The 11,375-nt window shown below is 52.6% G+C and overlaps 1 protein-coding gene across 1 annotated transcript; it reads right to left on the bottom strand.

Annotated features, from left to right (window-relative positions):
• Positions 1 to 1,293: 1,293 nt before the first annotated feature.
• On the bottom strand, positions 1,294 to 2,142 carry LOC140856895 (uncharacterized; the record flags this gene model as incomplete). The annotated part of the gene is given in 1 exon segment (XM_073255112.1): positions 1,294 to 2,142. A coding segment is annotated over 1 exon segment (561 nt). The 5' UTR covers positions 1,856 to 2,142.
• Between the last annotated feature and the right edge of the window lie 9,233 nt (positions 2,143 to 11,375).

Here is an 11,375-nt window from a genome sequence, read left to right as displayed (position 1 = left end):
GATAATATATAGACATGCAAATAAGGGCTGCATGCCAAAAAAATAGAAAACTTAATGAACTCCAACATTTAATTTTATAATGAATGTTACATCTACTATACTAACATGAATCCTTGAGGATGTGACTCCACACCCCCCTTTGAGCATCAAATCCACTTCTCTAATCTCCTAAAAGTACCCTTTGTGTGTGGCACTGCAACTCTTCCTCTCTTATACAACTCCATTCCAAAACCTAATTTTCAACTCCACCCTTTTTTATTTTACATTTCCCATCCCTTGGCCATGTGCATCACAAGTGAAGAAGTCTAGTCTGTAAATTAATAGAGTTATGCTACTGGTATGGTTCAACTTACAATACAATTATGAATTTGCAGTATGTGGCATGAAGCAATAATATTTTCACTTCCTAAAAACTAACATGGAATGGATACAGCTTAGTTCCCAGGCCCCCAAGCTACACCATGCCATAAAAAACCAAGAGACCGTGAGAAGGATGGTGTAGTATGTATAATTTTTTATCAGATTAGGACCGATCCTTTTCTCCCAGAGAACCGAAAGCAAAATGACATATCTCTGGTTTAAGCTGAAAACTAGATTTAGTAATCAGATATAACCCTAGTTACGAGAGCATAGAGTCATATAACCTCCACTTTGACCTTCATCTGCACAAAGTTTCAGTCGTGTTCAAACCACAGTATTGCGAGAAACTCAAAACAAGCTTCATTCCGCGTAGATTAAGACGCAGACTTTATATAAGCAATAAACATAATCTGAAAACGAAAAGAGAAAAAAGAGAATAATGCAAGAGCCCGCTTTGAATCTTTGGACAACCTAATCCAATAAAACAAGTTAAAAAGGACCAGAAAAGAAAATCTAGCAAGTTCCGTTCCTCCTAAAGTAACGCTCAGCCTTTATAGAAGCAATAAACATAATCTCACAACGAAAAGAGAAAAAAAGAGAATAACGCAAGAGCCCGCTATGACTCTTTGGGAAACCTAATCGTACAAAATAAATTAAAAAATGAACAGAAAAGAAAATCTGTACCTTAATCTGATTAGAATAAGATCAAGAAACACAGTTGAAGATATATAGATATTTCAACCAGTATCTTGAAGCACTGGAAGCGACGTTAAAAAACAAAAAAAAAAAAAAAAAAAGAGAACCCTAACATGTACTTTGGATAGAAGGGATCAGAAAAATAGAAGGTGAGCATACAAAATGGCAATAATAGGAGGAATTTTGTATTTTAAAGGGGGAAAAAAAATAAAGACCTCCTTTGACATACCACCGCACCTTAGCTTTTGAGATAATCTTGACGGCGACGAGCTGGCCCTTGATATCGCCCTTCTTGACCCTGGCGGAGCACGTATGCCCGAAATGCCGCGGCCGACCTCCTTCCCCAGCTCGTATTTAGCCCCGAAGTTCTTCCCGTAACCGAAGGTCTTATCCAGCGGCCGCTCCGCCAGGGGGTCCCCCGTTCCGCCGCCACCTTCCTCCGGGATGGGCCCTTCCCGGGGCTTGTGCGCGCCCTGGCGCTTGGCGAGCGACGCCTTGATGTGCTTGGCCGGTGACGGCGGGGGAAAGGGACGGCGGAGGAAGGGCCGGGGAGTTGCCCTCGCCGGCGATGGAGAGACCCCAACGGGGAGCGGGCTGGCGGAGGAGCTGCGGCGGAAGGGGCTGAGCCAGGGGCTGGCGGCGAAGGAGCGGACCGGGGTGGTGCCACCCCTGCGGGGCGAGGGCGAGGGGACGGCAGCGCCGACGGAGTCGTCGCCGCCGTTGGCGGCGGGAGGAGGAGGGGCTGGTGCTGGAGGTCGTCCTCGACGACGGGGATTTTCTTGGCGTAGCACTGGCCCATTCCCGCTTGTTCGCCGCCGGCGCCCGACGCGTCTTGCTTCTCTCTCTTATTCCTTTCTTGTCGCTTTTGGGTCCGGGCTTCTCTCCCTTACTCTCGCGCGAGTCAAACAAGAAAGAGAAGGTTTAGAGGAGGAATTTATAAAGAAAAAGGGGAGATTTTTAGAGAGAAAAAAAAGGGATTGGGCCAGCGAGTGACGGCGAACGAAAGCGTTAAGTGTGGGGGTGGCGGAGAAAATGAAAGATCACCGCTCCCCGCTCGCAGCATCCGTATCCGGTCGTTGGTTAATCGGTGAGCCCATTCATCACCCATGTAAATCCTATATATCATATTATCCGTAATTATCACAAAAGATTAATACTGGTGGGGTGGTGGGTGCGGATGAAATAATGCTACTTAGGAAAAAAGAGCACAGATTATAGGAATTGTATAATTATTATTAAATGCAAGAAACATTAACACGATGTGCGGAACAAGGCCAGAATTCCATTTCGATTTTTGAAATTTTAATTTTATTACGATGGTTGGGGGCACGGGTAGGGGGACAAGGTCCGGTCCGAGGTGCGCTACGTGGAGGGATGTGATTGGGTTGGAAGGATGCGTGGGCCAGGTGGGGACGGCAGTGTCCGAGAGCGTTTCCGGTGGGGGAGCAGATTTCGCCCCTGGAGCACGGCGTCGCGCGGTGCCTCGGTAGGTGGCCTTTGGTCGTATCGGAAGAAAACAACATAATTTTAGTTTAAAGAAAAACAAAAAAGATAAGAAAACGTGGAAAAGAAAGGAAAAAAACAAACGTCGAACGGGACAAGAGATTGTGCTTTGCCGCTCTCTTCCTCCTTTCAGAGCAGGGATTCATGTGATAAAATTTGACATATGACCTAATATGACATGAAGTGGCAGCTACCTCACTGACTTGATTTCATCTGAATCTCATAAATTATAAAATTGAATGAAATCATGTCTCTTAAAGATAATATGGAGCACAAAAATGAATGCATAGGAAAGTTCTGAATTATAAAGTTCATTACCTTATTATGTCTGATTAAATTTATAAAATTGGGTCGGAAATAAATCCTGTTTTTGGTGTAATAAATACTTCACATCAAGCAATTGCCCAGAAAGAGAATAATAAGGAACTAAGAAATTCAAGAACTTCCATCCGTTTACTCTCTCATACCCCCTTCCCTGTCTCTTCATATGATTTCTTCTTTTCTATATGATATGATTAATTTAGGTGCTCTACATACATATATCCGTGCTTGAAGATATTCAACACATATTGCATGTTGCATGCTATGTTGTGCCTAAATATATATATTTTATCATGTGGTTAGGCTTCTTGCAGTTTCAATATTCAATTCATATTGCGACGTGAACGCCAAAGTGGTATTTTGCACAGAGATGATGCATGCAATGACAGCTTTCTCACAGGCGTTATCAATGCATCCCCTTCACCTTATGAATCAGATGGAACCCACACAAAATCTGTTTGTGTGGTTCGCAATGTGTATGGGTGTTGGAAACCTACGGAGATATAGATCAGTTTGCATCACCATAAAATATGTGCACAATATGTTTCCTTGTAGGTATTGCCTGTCCATTTATTTTCCCACTTTTGATATGCACAAGTTTCTCTCTATAGTCATCCAGGAACATAAGTTGGTTGTAACACCATCATCATCATCCATGGATTTTAGAGGTGTCATTGGAATTGTGGCTCTACCATTATTATTTAAGTTAACAAAATATCATTAACACTTTGTTGCTCATTTTTCTTGATGCAGGAGGGGCTGAACCAAGATACTCGCTGAGTCTTTGAGAACTTTCATAATGGGATGATGCCCAATCAGAGAGCTACAGCTAGACAACCAAATTAAGAGAAATAAAGAATAATATTAATTTTATATTAAAATATATATGAATATGAAAATATGGTGATCATTTGGAAAGATGTTGTTTTTCCATGGTTACTGTTGCGGCCAATCCCCTCGTCGCCTGATCGCCGGGAACGAGCGCCTGCAAAAAAGGAAGTCCACACTGACCGGAGGCGGCTCCGGCGGGGATCCTCCGACGGTCAAGTCAGAGAGGTGACTGGGCAACAGTGAAATGAAGACAGAGAGCTCAAACGAGAGAGAGAGGAGGAGCAAGCCTGTGGTTTCGAAGTCCCCTTGCACTTTTGCCTTCCCCGATATTTATAGTGGAGCGTGGTATGGCGCCGTCATTAATGGCGCGGACAATTGAGGAATTGTCAACTCACTGTAGACTGTCAGAGTCACCGTAAAAGTGTCATATCGTCGTGAGGCTGTCAAATCACTAGGGTTGACAATGCCCTAGGCGGGATAATGCCCTTAAGTGGCAGTGCCGCATGTTGCTGTCAGGACTGACAAGCTCTGGCGGCTGTATGGCGATCGGAGGAGTCGACTGACCCTAGGTCGGTGGCCATCTGTGTGGCGTCGGATGGAGATTCGGGCCCCTTTGACGGTCAGCGAGTCATGTTGCGAGAGTCGGCCATCAGACTCCCTGGTTCATGCGACACTGAGAGTGGAAACCCGACCGACATATCCACGGACGGAAAGGGGCCGTTAATCGATCGATCGGTCGGTTGGTCCCTCCGGCAGTCGGTCGGTCGGACGGTCCCCCCACCAGTCGGTCGGTCGGTCCCTCCGGCAGTCGGTCGGTCGGACGGTCCCCCCACCAGTCGGTCGGTCGGTCCCTCCGGCAGTCGGTCGGTCGGACGATCGGTATTCCCCAACAGTTGCCCCCCTCCACTCCTGAGTCGGACGGTGAGCTGGCCGATGCCATTGCTTGGACAGCGACGCTGGGCGACAAGGAGTGGAATCACCGTGTGCCCAATTCCGACCGTACCGCGGGTCGATGCGATGTCAGGCGTCCTATGAATGCCTTGCGATCCGCTGGCGTCAGGTGTCCAGTCGGTGTCAGGTGTCACGTCGGCGTCAGGTGTCACGTCGGCGTCAGGAGGTCGGGTGTCGGATGATTCAGTGTCAGACGATCGGATGTCCGGCGCCTTCTGGGGAACGCAAACCGTCGCCCAGCGTCGATTCTGGGAGCGCGGGGCACTGTCAGGCGTCCCATCGGGAACGCGAATCGCCGCAGGCGCTTTAATTCAGAACCGTGGCCTCTTTCGCCACGTGTCAGAGGTGGTTGGGCCGGTGCCCCTCGCATTAAATGAAGGCGGTGCGGCCGTCCGGGGATGGGCGCGCCGAATCATCGGGCCGAAGGGAGGGCCCGGAGGTCGCCACGTGTCACACATCCGTGAGACCTTGGTCGGCGTGGGGGCATCTCGATCGTCGGACGGCCCTATATATATAGGACCATCCGCACTCAAAATCCCATTCTTGACGTTTTTGTTGCAGAGACTCTGTCCGGGCGATTTCTCCGTCGTCGCCGGCAGTCGTCTCCCCTCCCGCTCCCCAAAGGGTCCATTTCCGGTTTGTGATCTTCTCTTCTTCCTTCTTCTTCTTCTTTCTTCTTCCTCTTCTTCTTCTTCTTCCTCTTCTTCCTCTTCTTCTTTGCTTTCCTTTCGGTTCTGGTGCGATGGCCGGAAACCCGTCTCGGGGGGCTCGGTCGGGAAATCCGACCGATGACTCTCGATCGACTCCGGAAGTTGAGGTTTCCTCGCTTTCGGGGCTGAACGTTGATCGGCTTCGGAATCAATATTGCATCCCAGAGCAGTTTCAACTTTCCGCCCCAGGGGCCGGCGGTCGGGTTAACAACCCTCCGCCGGGCCAACTGACGCTGTACGTCGAAGATCTCTGCGCAGGTCTTCGGCTTCCGATTCCGGAGTTCGTCCAGAATATGCTAGATTATTACGGACTCTGTCCGGCGCAACTGGCGTCGAACTCCGTCCGACTGATAATCAGCTTCGCGCTGTTGTGTCAGCTTCTGCCGACCAACCCTCGCATCTCACTCTTCCGGGCATTTTTTGTGCTTCGACCCCACCCTAAAGCCCGAGGGTGGTGGCTCTTCAACCCCCGGAAGGGTCTTTCCTTCATCACTGATCTTCCATCGTCCATCCACGGGTGGAAGAACCAGTTTTTCTTCATCTCATCTTCTTCTCCCTGGGGCTTCACTTCCCACTGGGGCGTGCCCCGAACCGAAGCAAACAACAACAGCCGGGTGGAGGCGGACGACCGGGAGGACTTCCACCAACTTAAAGACAGGTCGGTTCCGAAGCAGAGGGAGCTTGTCACCGAACAAGCTCTCTATGACGCCGGCCTGAGCTTGATCCCCCGACTAGGTATCGCCCGATCCCCCGGTCCTCTTTTCATTCGGCCCTTATTCCGGTTCTCAGATTAATATTTCTGTCGGTACCGCAGAGACACCTCCGAGGATGCGGCTGACCGATGCCGAGATTCGACAGTACGCAGCGAGGAAGAGGCCGGCATCGGGGGCAGGACCTTCGCATCCAACGAAGAAGCCCACTCCAGCGGCGCCGACCGTCGAAGCGTCAGCGACCGACCAATCGGAGCCGGTGATAGCGCTCGCGGCTCCGGCAGCGCATCCGGAGGAGAGGCCGGTGGGAGAAGCGGTCGAAGGGACATCGGCAGCCTCGCCGGCGGGGGTGGCGCCGGATGACGTTCGGGAAATCGAACACCCTCCGACGGCATCTGCGGCCGTAACGGGGGGTGCCGGTTTAAACTCGAGCATCCCCTCCCTGCCGGTTCCGTCGGTCGGGGCGGCCGATTGGGGGAAGGCCCCGATGGATCCCGCGGACGATGCGAGGTCGGGGAGTCGCACCGTGCCGCCCAACGCACAGTTCCCCGAAGGGGCGTCGGCGTTGGCCGACCACAACCTGGCTAGGAGGCTGTGCCAGGGAATCCTCCTCCCAGCCGACGTGGAGGCGCTAAGGTCTCGGCAAGTGACCGAGATGTTATCTTCATTCTACCCGACCATGGTCGAGGTAAGTTCCGTTTCGCCTCCTTTTTCCTTAGTATTTTCGTTACTTTATTTTTCTGACGAAACGTTTGCGTCGGCAGCTGATCTACACCATGTCGGAACTCGAAGTCGGATACCGGAGGTTTGGAAACGTCCGGACGGCTTGGAAAGAAAGATCGACGGCGGCCGAAGCCGACCGGGCAATGCTGGTCGATCACCTGAAGCAGTCGGCCGATCGGGAGGCCAAGTTGGTGGACGAAGTCTCCCGCCTCGGGTCCGAGCTAAGGTCGGCCAGAAAAGAAGCCAAACGCAAGGGTCGAACCGTGCACCGTCTGCGGCGCGAGCGTGACGGTGTTGCTGCCGAACTCGAGGGTGAGCGCGAGCAGCTTCGAGTCAGCCTGGAAAAACTTGCCAAGGCTGAGGAGGATCTGTCAATCGCCCAAGCCGACGCCGACATATCGAAGGCAGAGGCAGAGTCGGCAAGGGACTCGCTCGGTCGGGCGGAAGCGGAAGTGAGGTCGGCGAAGGAGTCGGCCAGTCGGGCGGTGGACGACTTTCGCGCCACCGATCAGTACCGGGAGGAAATGCTGGAGTCTGGCTTCGCGTCGTACCGGGTGGGGTACGAGGACGGTTGGGACGCGGTCCAAGCCCTGTACCCAGAGCTGGACCTCAGCAGTATCGTCCCGCCGGGGGCCGAGGAGCAAGTCACTGAAGAGATGGCCGACCCGCCATCGGAAGGCGTCGCCGTGGTGGGGGAGGCCGTCCAGGAACAAGTGGCCGAAGGAGAGACGGCTGCGACTCGTGTCCCGGCGCCGACTGCCAGCTCCCCACCGACCGACGATCCTGCTTCGGCCGTCGACCCAGCGCCGGTCGTGGTGGATACGTCGGTCATCCCCGATCTTCCGTCGGTCGAGGAGATCGACTCGGAAGGATGACCGCGGCCTCGTCGGCTTTTATCTTTTTTCGTTTTTCTTCTTAGAACAATTGTAACTGGGCTTCGGCCCAATTTTGTAAGCTCCTTTTGACCTTGAATGAAATCAGTCCTTAAACTTTTTTCTCTGCTTGTTTTTCTTTCTCTTATGTGTTGTAGAATGCCTTCATAAGTCGCTAACTCATATAGGTCGGTTAGGACGTTTGGCAACTCGTGCTGCCACGAAGGTAGGACAAGTCCCGACTTTGGACCGGCCTTCGGTGGTCGAGGTCGTAAGTCGGGCATCCTTCCTCCGGCCATGAGTCGGGTGCGTCCGTTGAGTCGGAAGCCGACCAACCGTGGGATAAAAGTGCGGTAGTCGAGTCTCTTCCAACGCGTTCAGTCGAATGTCGTCCGACGCATTTATCGGGGGAGCACCGATAAGTCGGACCCCGATACCCTTGTGTCGGTTATCCGTACTGCGCCTCATGATATACGGTGGTAAGCCGAATATCTTCCGGCCGGCCGTAGCCCGATCGGTTAATCATGAATGCGACCGAGATCGCATTGTACGATAGACGGTGGCAAGCCGAATATCCTTCGACCGACCGTAGCTCGGTCGGGAGTCACGACGGCGGTCGCGCAGGCATTCTGCCTTTCTTTGGTCGGGGCTCGATCGGCATGTTAGCCGATGGTCTGGCCCGAAAGTTCGACCGTAGGAGGAGTGTCAACTCCCGTCAAAATAAATGTATCGGTCCTCGTAAGAGTCCGATGGGTCACCGACGATGGGGTCGTCGGTTTCAGACGGATACCAAGTCCAAGTCGGCATGTCGGGGCTCGACCTTGGTGAGCGCCGATCGTCAGTTGAAGAGTTAAACTCCGAGATTTCAAACCGGATTTGTATTCCGACTGGACAAGTACAAAGTTCATTGGTAATACAACTTTAGGTTGTCGGCGTTCCACGTTCGGAGAATGGGTTTCCCTTCCAGAGTCTCCAGTCGGTAGGCCCTCGGGCCATAGGTGTCTGCCACCGTGTAGGACCCTTCCCAGTTCGAAGCCAGCTTCCCTTGGTCCAGGGGCTTCGAGACCTCTGCCTTTCTTAGGACCAAGTCACCAGGCCTGAAGAGCTTTGGTCTGACTCTGGCGTTGTAATACCGGGCCACCTTCTGTCGGTATGAAGCCATGCGAAGTTGAGCCTCGTTTCGCAGTTCAGGAAGGAGGTCTAGGTCGGCCCTCCGACAATCAGAGTTGTCCGGCTCTTGATACCGCTCGACCCTTGTAGACGGCAGCCCAATCTCGAGTGAGATCATTGCTTCCGTCCCATAGGCCAAACTGAAAGGCGACTCTCCGGTCAGAATGTGGGGAGTCGTTCGGTAAGCCCACAGAACGGAGCCTAGCTCGTCGACCCAGAGGCCTTTGGCTTCATTTAGTCAGGTTTTGAGCCCGTGCAGTATGGTCCGGTTGGTTACCTCGACTTCGTCGTTGGACTGAGGGTGCCCGACCGAAGTCAGTCGGTGCGTGACGTGAAACCTTGCGCAGAAGTCTCTGAAGTCTTGATTGTCGAATTGTCGCCCATTATCAGTGATAATGGTATGCGGCAATCCGAATCTGAAGATGATGGATTTTTGGACAAAGTCCTCCATCTTCCGCTCGGTAATCTGCGCCAGGGGTTCGGCCTCCACCCATTTGGTGAAGTAGTCGATGGCGATAACTATGAACTTTCTTTGATCCGATGCTGGAGGAAAAGGACCAAGAATGTCGACCCCCCACTGAGCGAAGGGCCATGGAGCAACAATAGGAGCGATTTGGCTGGCCGGTCGGTGCTGTACGTTAGCGTATTTCTGGCAAGGTTCGCACCTCCGAACCAACTCGACCGCGTCCTTCCTCATGGTAGGCCAGTAGTAACCCTGTCGCAGGACTTTGTAGACTAGAGACTTGCCCCCCAAGTGATTCCCGCAGATCTCTTCGTGCACTTCTCGGAGAGTATAGTCTGCATCGGTCGGTCCCAAGCATCTAAGCAAGGGGAGGGAGAATGATCTTTTGTAGAGTCGGCCATCCACGATCACATATTGGGAGGCCGACCATCGGAGCTGCTTGGCCTCCGTGGGATCTTCAGGACAGATTCCGTCAGTTAGGAACCGGACAATCGGATCCATCCAGCTTGGTTCAGCTGCCAGCTGCTGTATTTCTTCGACTCGATCGATGCTCGGCTGCTCAAGGTTCTCCACGAACGTCCGACCCAAAGAGTCAGAGGCCGAAGTCGCCAGTCTGGAGAGTGCGTCGGCACGAGCGTTCTCTGACCTAGGGATGTGGAAAATTTCGAAATACCTGAGGCGCGCTACGAGGTCCTTCACTTTCTGAAGATATTTAATCATGGTCGGATCTCGTGCCTCGAATTCGCCTTTGACCTGCCCCACGATCAGCTGAGAGTCAGAGAATGCCCGGAGGCTGTCGACGCCCAGCTCCCTTGCCATCCTCAAGCCAGCGAGGAGCGCTTCGTACTCGACTTGGTTATTGGAGGCCTTGAAGTCGAATCGGAGGGCGTACTCGACGACTACCCCATCCGAATTTGTGAGCAGGAGCCCCGCCCCGCTTCCCTGAGCATTTGAAGCTCCGTCGATGTGCAGTACCCAGGTGGAGACCGGGTCTGGCTCGGAGATCGCATCTCGTCCCGGGTTCGCAGCTCCCGACCCTTGGTCGGTGGTCGGGCACTCGGCGATGAAGTCGGCCAGGACCTGAGCCTTCAAGGCAGGCCGTGGTCGGTACTGAATGTCAAACTCGCTGAGCTTCATCGCCCACTTTGCCAGTCGTCCCGACGTGTCCGGTCGGCGCAATATCGCCCTTAGGGGCTGGTTGGTGAGAACCACTATGGCATGAGCCTGGAAGTATGGACGGAGTCGTTGTGCGGAGACGGTCAGGGTGAAAATCATCTTTTCCGTCTCCGAATATCGGGCTTCGACGCCGTGAAGCACTTTGCTGGTATAGTATATAGGCTGATGGGTTCGGCTCTCATTTTCTCGGACGAGCACTGAACTGACCGCCTCAGAGGATGTGGCCAAATAGAGATACAAGGTCTCCCCGACCTGCAGCTTTACGAGCAGCGGCGGGGAAGCCAAGTACTTCTTCAGATCTTCGAAGGCCCGTTGGCACTCATCCGACCAAGAAAAATCATTTGCCTGCCGCAAAGTTTTGAAAAACGGGAGGCATCTTTCAGCTGATCAGGAAATGAACCGGCTAAGAGCGACGATTTTTTCGTTCAGCTGCTGGACTTCCTTCTTGGTGTTCGGATGACGCATGTCGATGATCGCCTTTATTTTTTTGGGGTTGGCCTCGATCCCTCTCTGAGAAACGAGAAATTCGAAGAACTTCCCCGAGGTCACCCCAAAAGCGCACTTGGTCGGATTAAGCTTCATTCGATGTCGTCGTAGAGTGCGGAAGGTCTCCTCGAGATACCGAACATGATCTGGGATCTGCGCACTTTTCACCAGCATGTCGTCCACGTATACCTCCATGTTGCACCCGATCTGATCTTTAAATACCTTATTGACAAGTCGCTGGTAGGTGGCGCTGGCGTTCTTCAGCCCGAAGGGCATCACCTGATAACAGTAGAGGCCCTTGGGGGTCACGAAGGCAGTGTGCTCCTCGTCTTCAGGCGCCATCCGGATCTGGTTGTATCCAACAAAGGCGTCCATGAAGCTGAGCAGTCGAAATTCGGACATA

This window comes from Elaeis guineensis, chromosome 4 (genome assembly GCF_000442705.2).
Source record: "Elaeis guineensis isolate ETL-2024a chromosome 4, EG11, whole genome shotgun sequence".
Taxonomy (NCBI): domain Eukaryota; kingdom Viridiplantae; phylum Streptophyta; class Magnoliopsida; order Arecales; family Arecaceae; genus Elaeis; species Elaeis guineensis.
The sequence above is the reverse complement of the archived record's forward strand: the minus strand, read 5'-3'. Positions and strand labels throughout refer to the sequence as shown.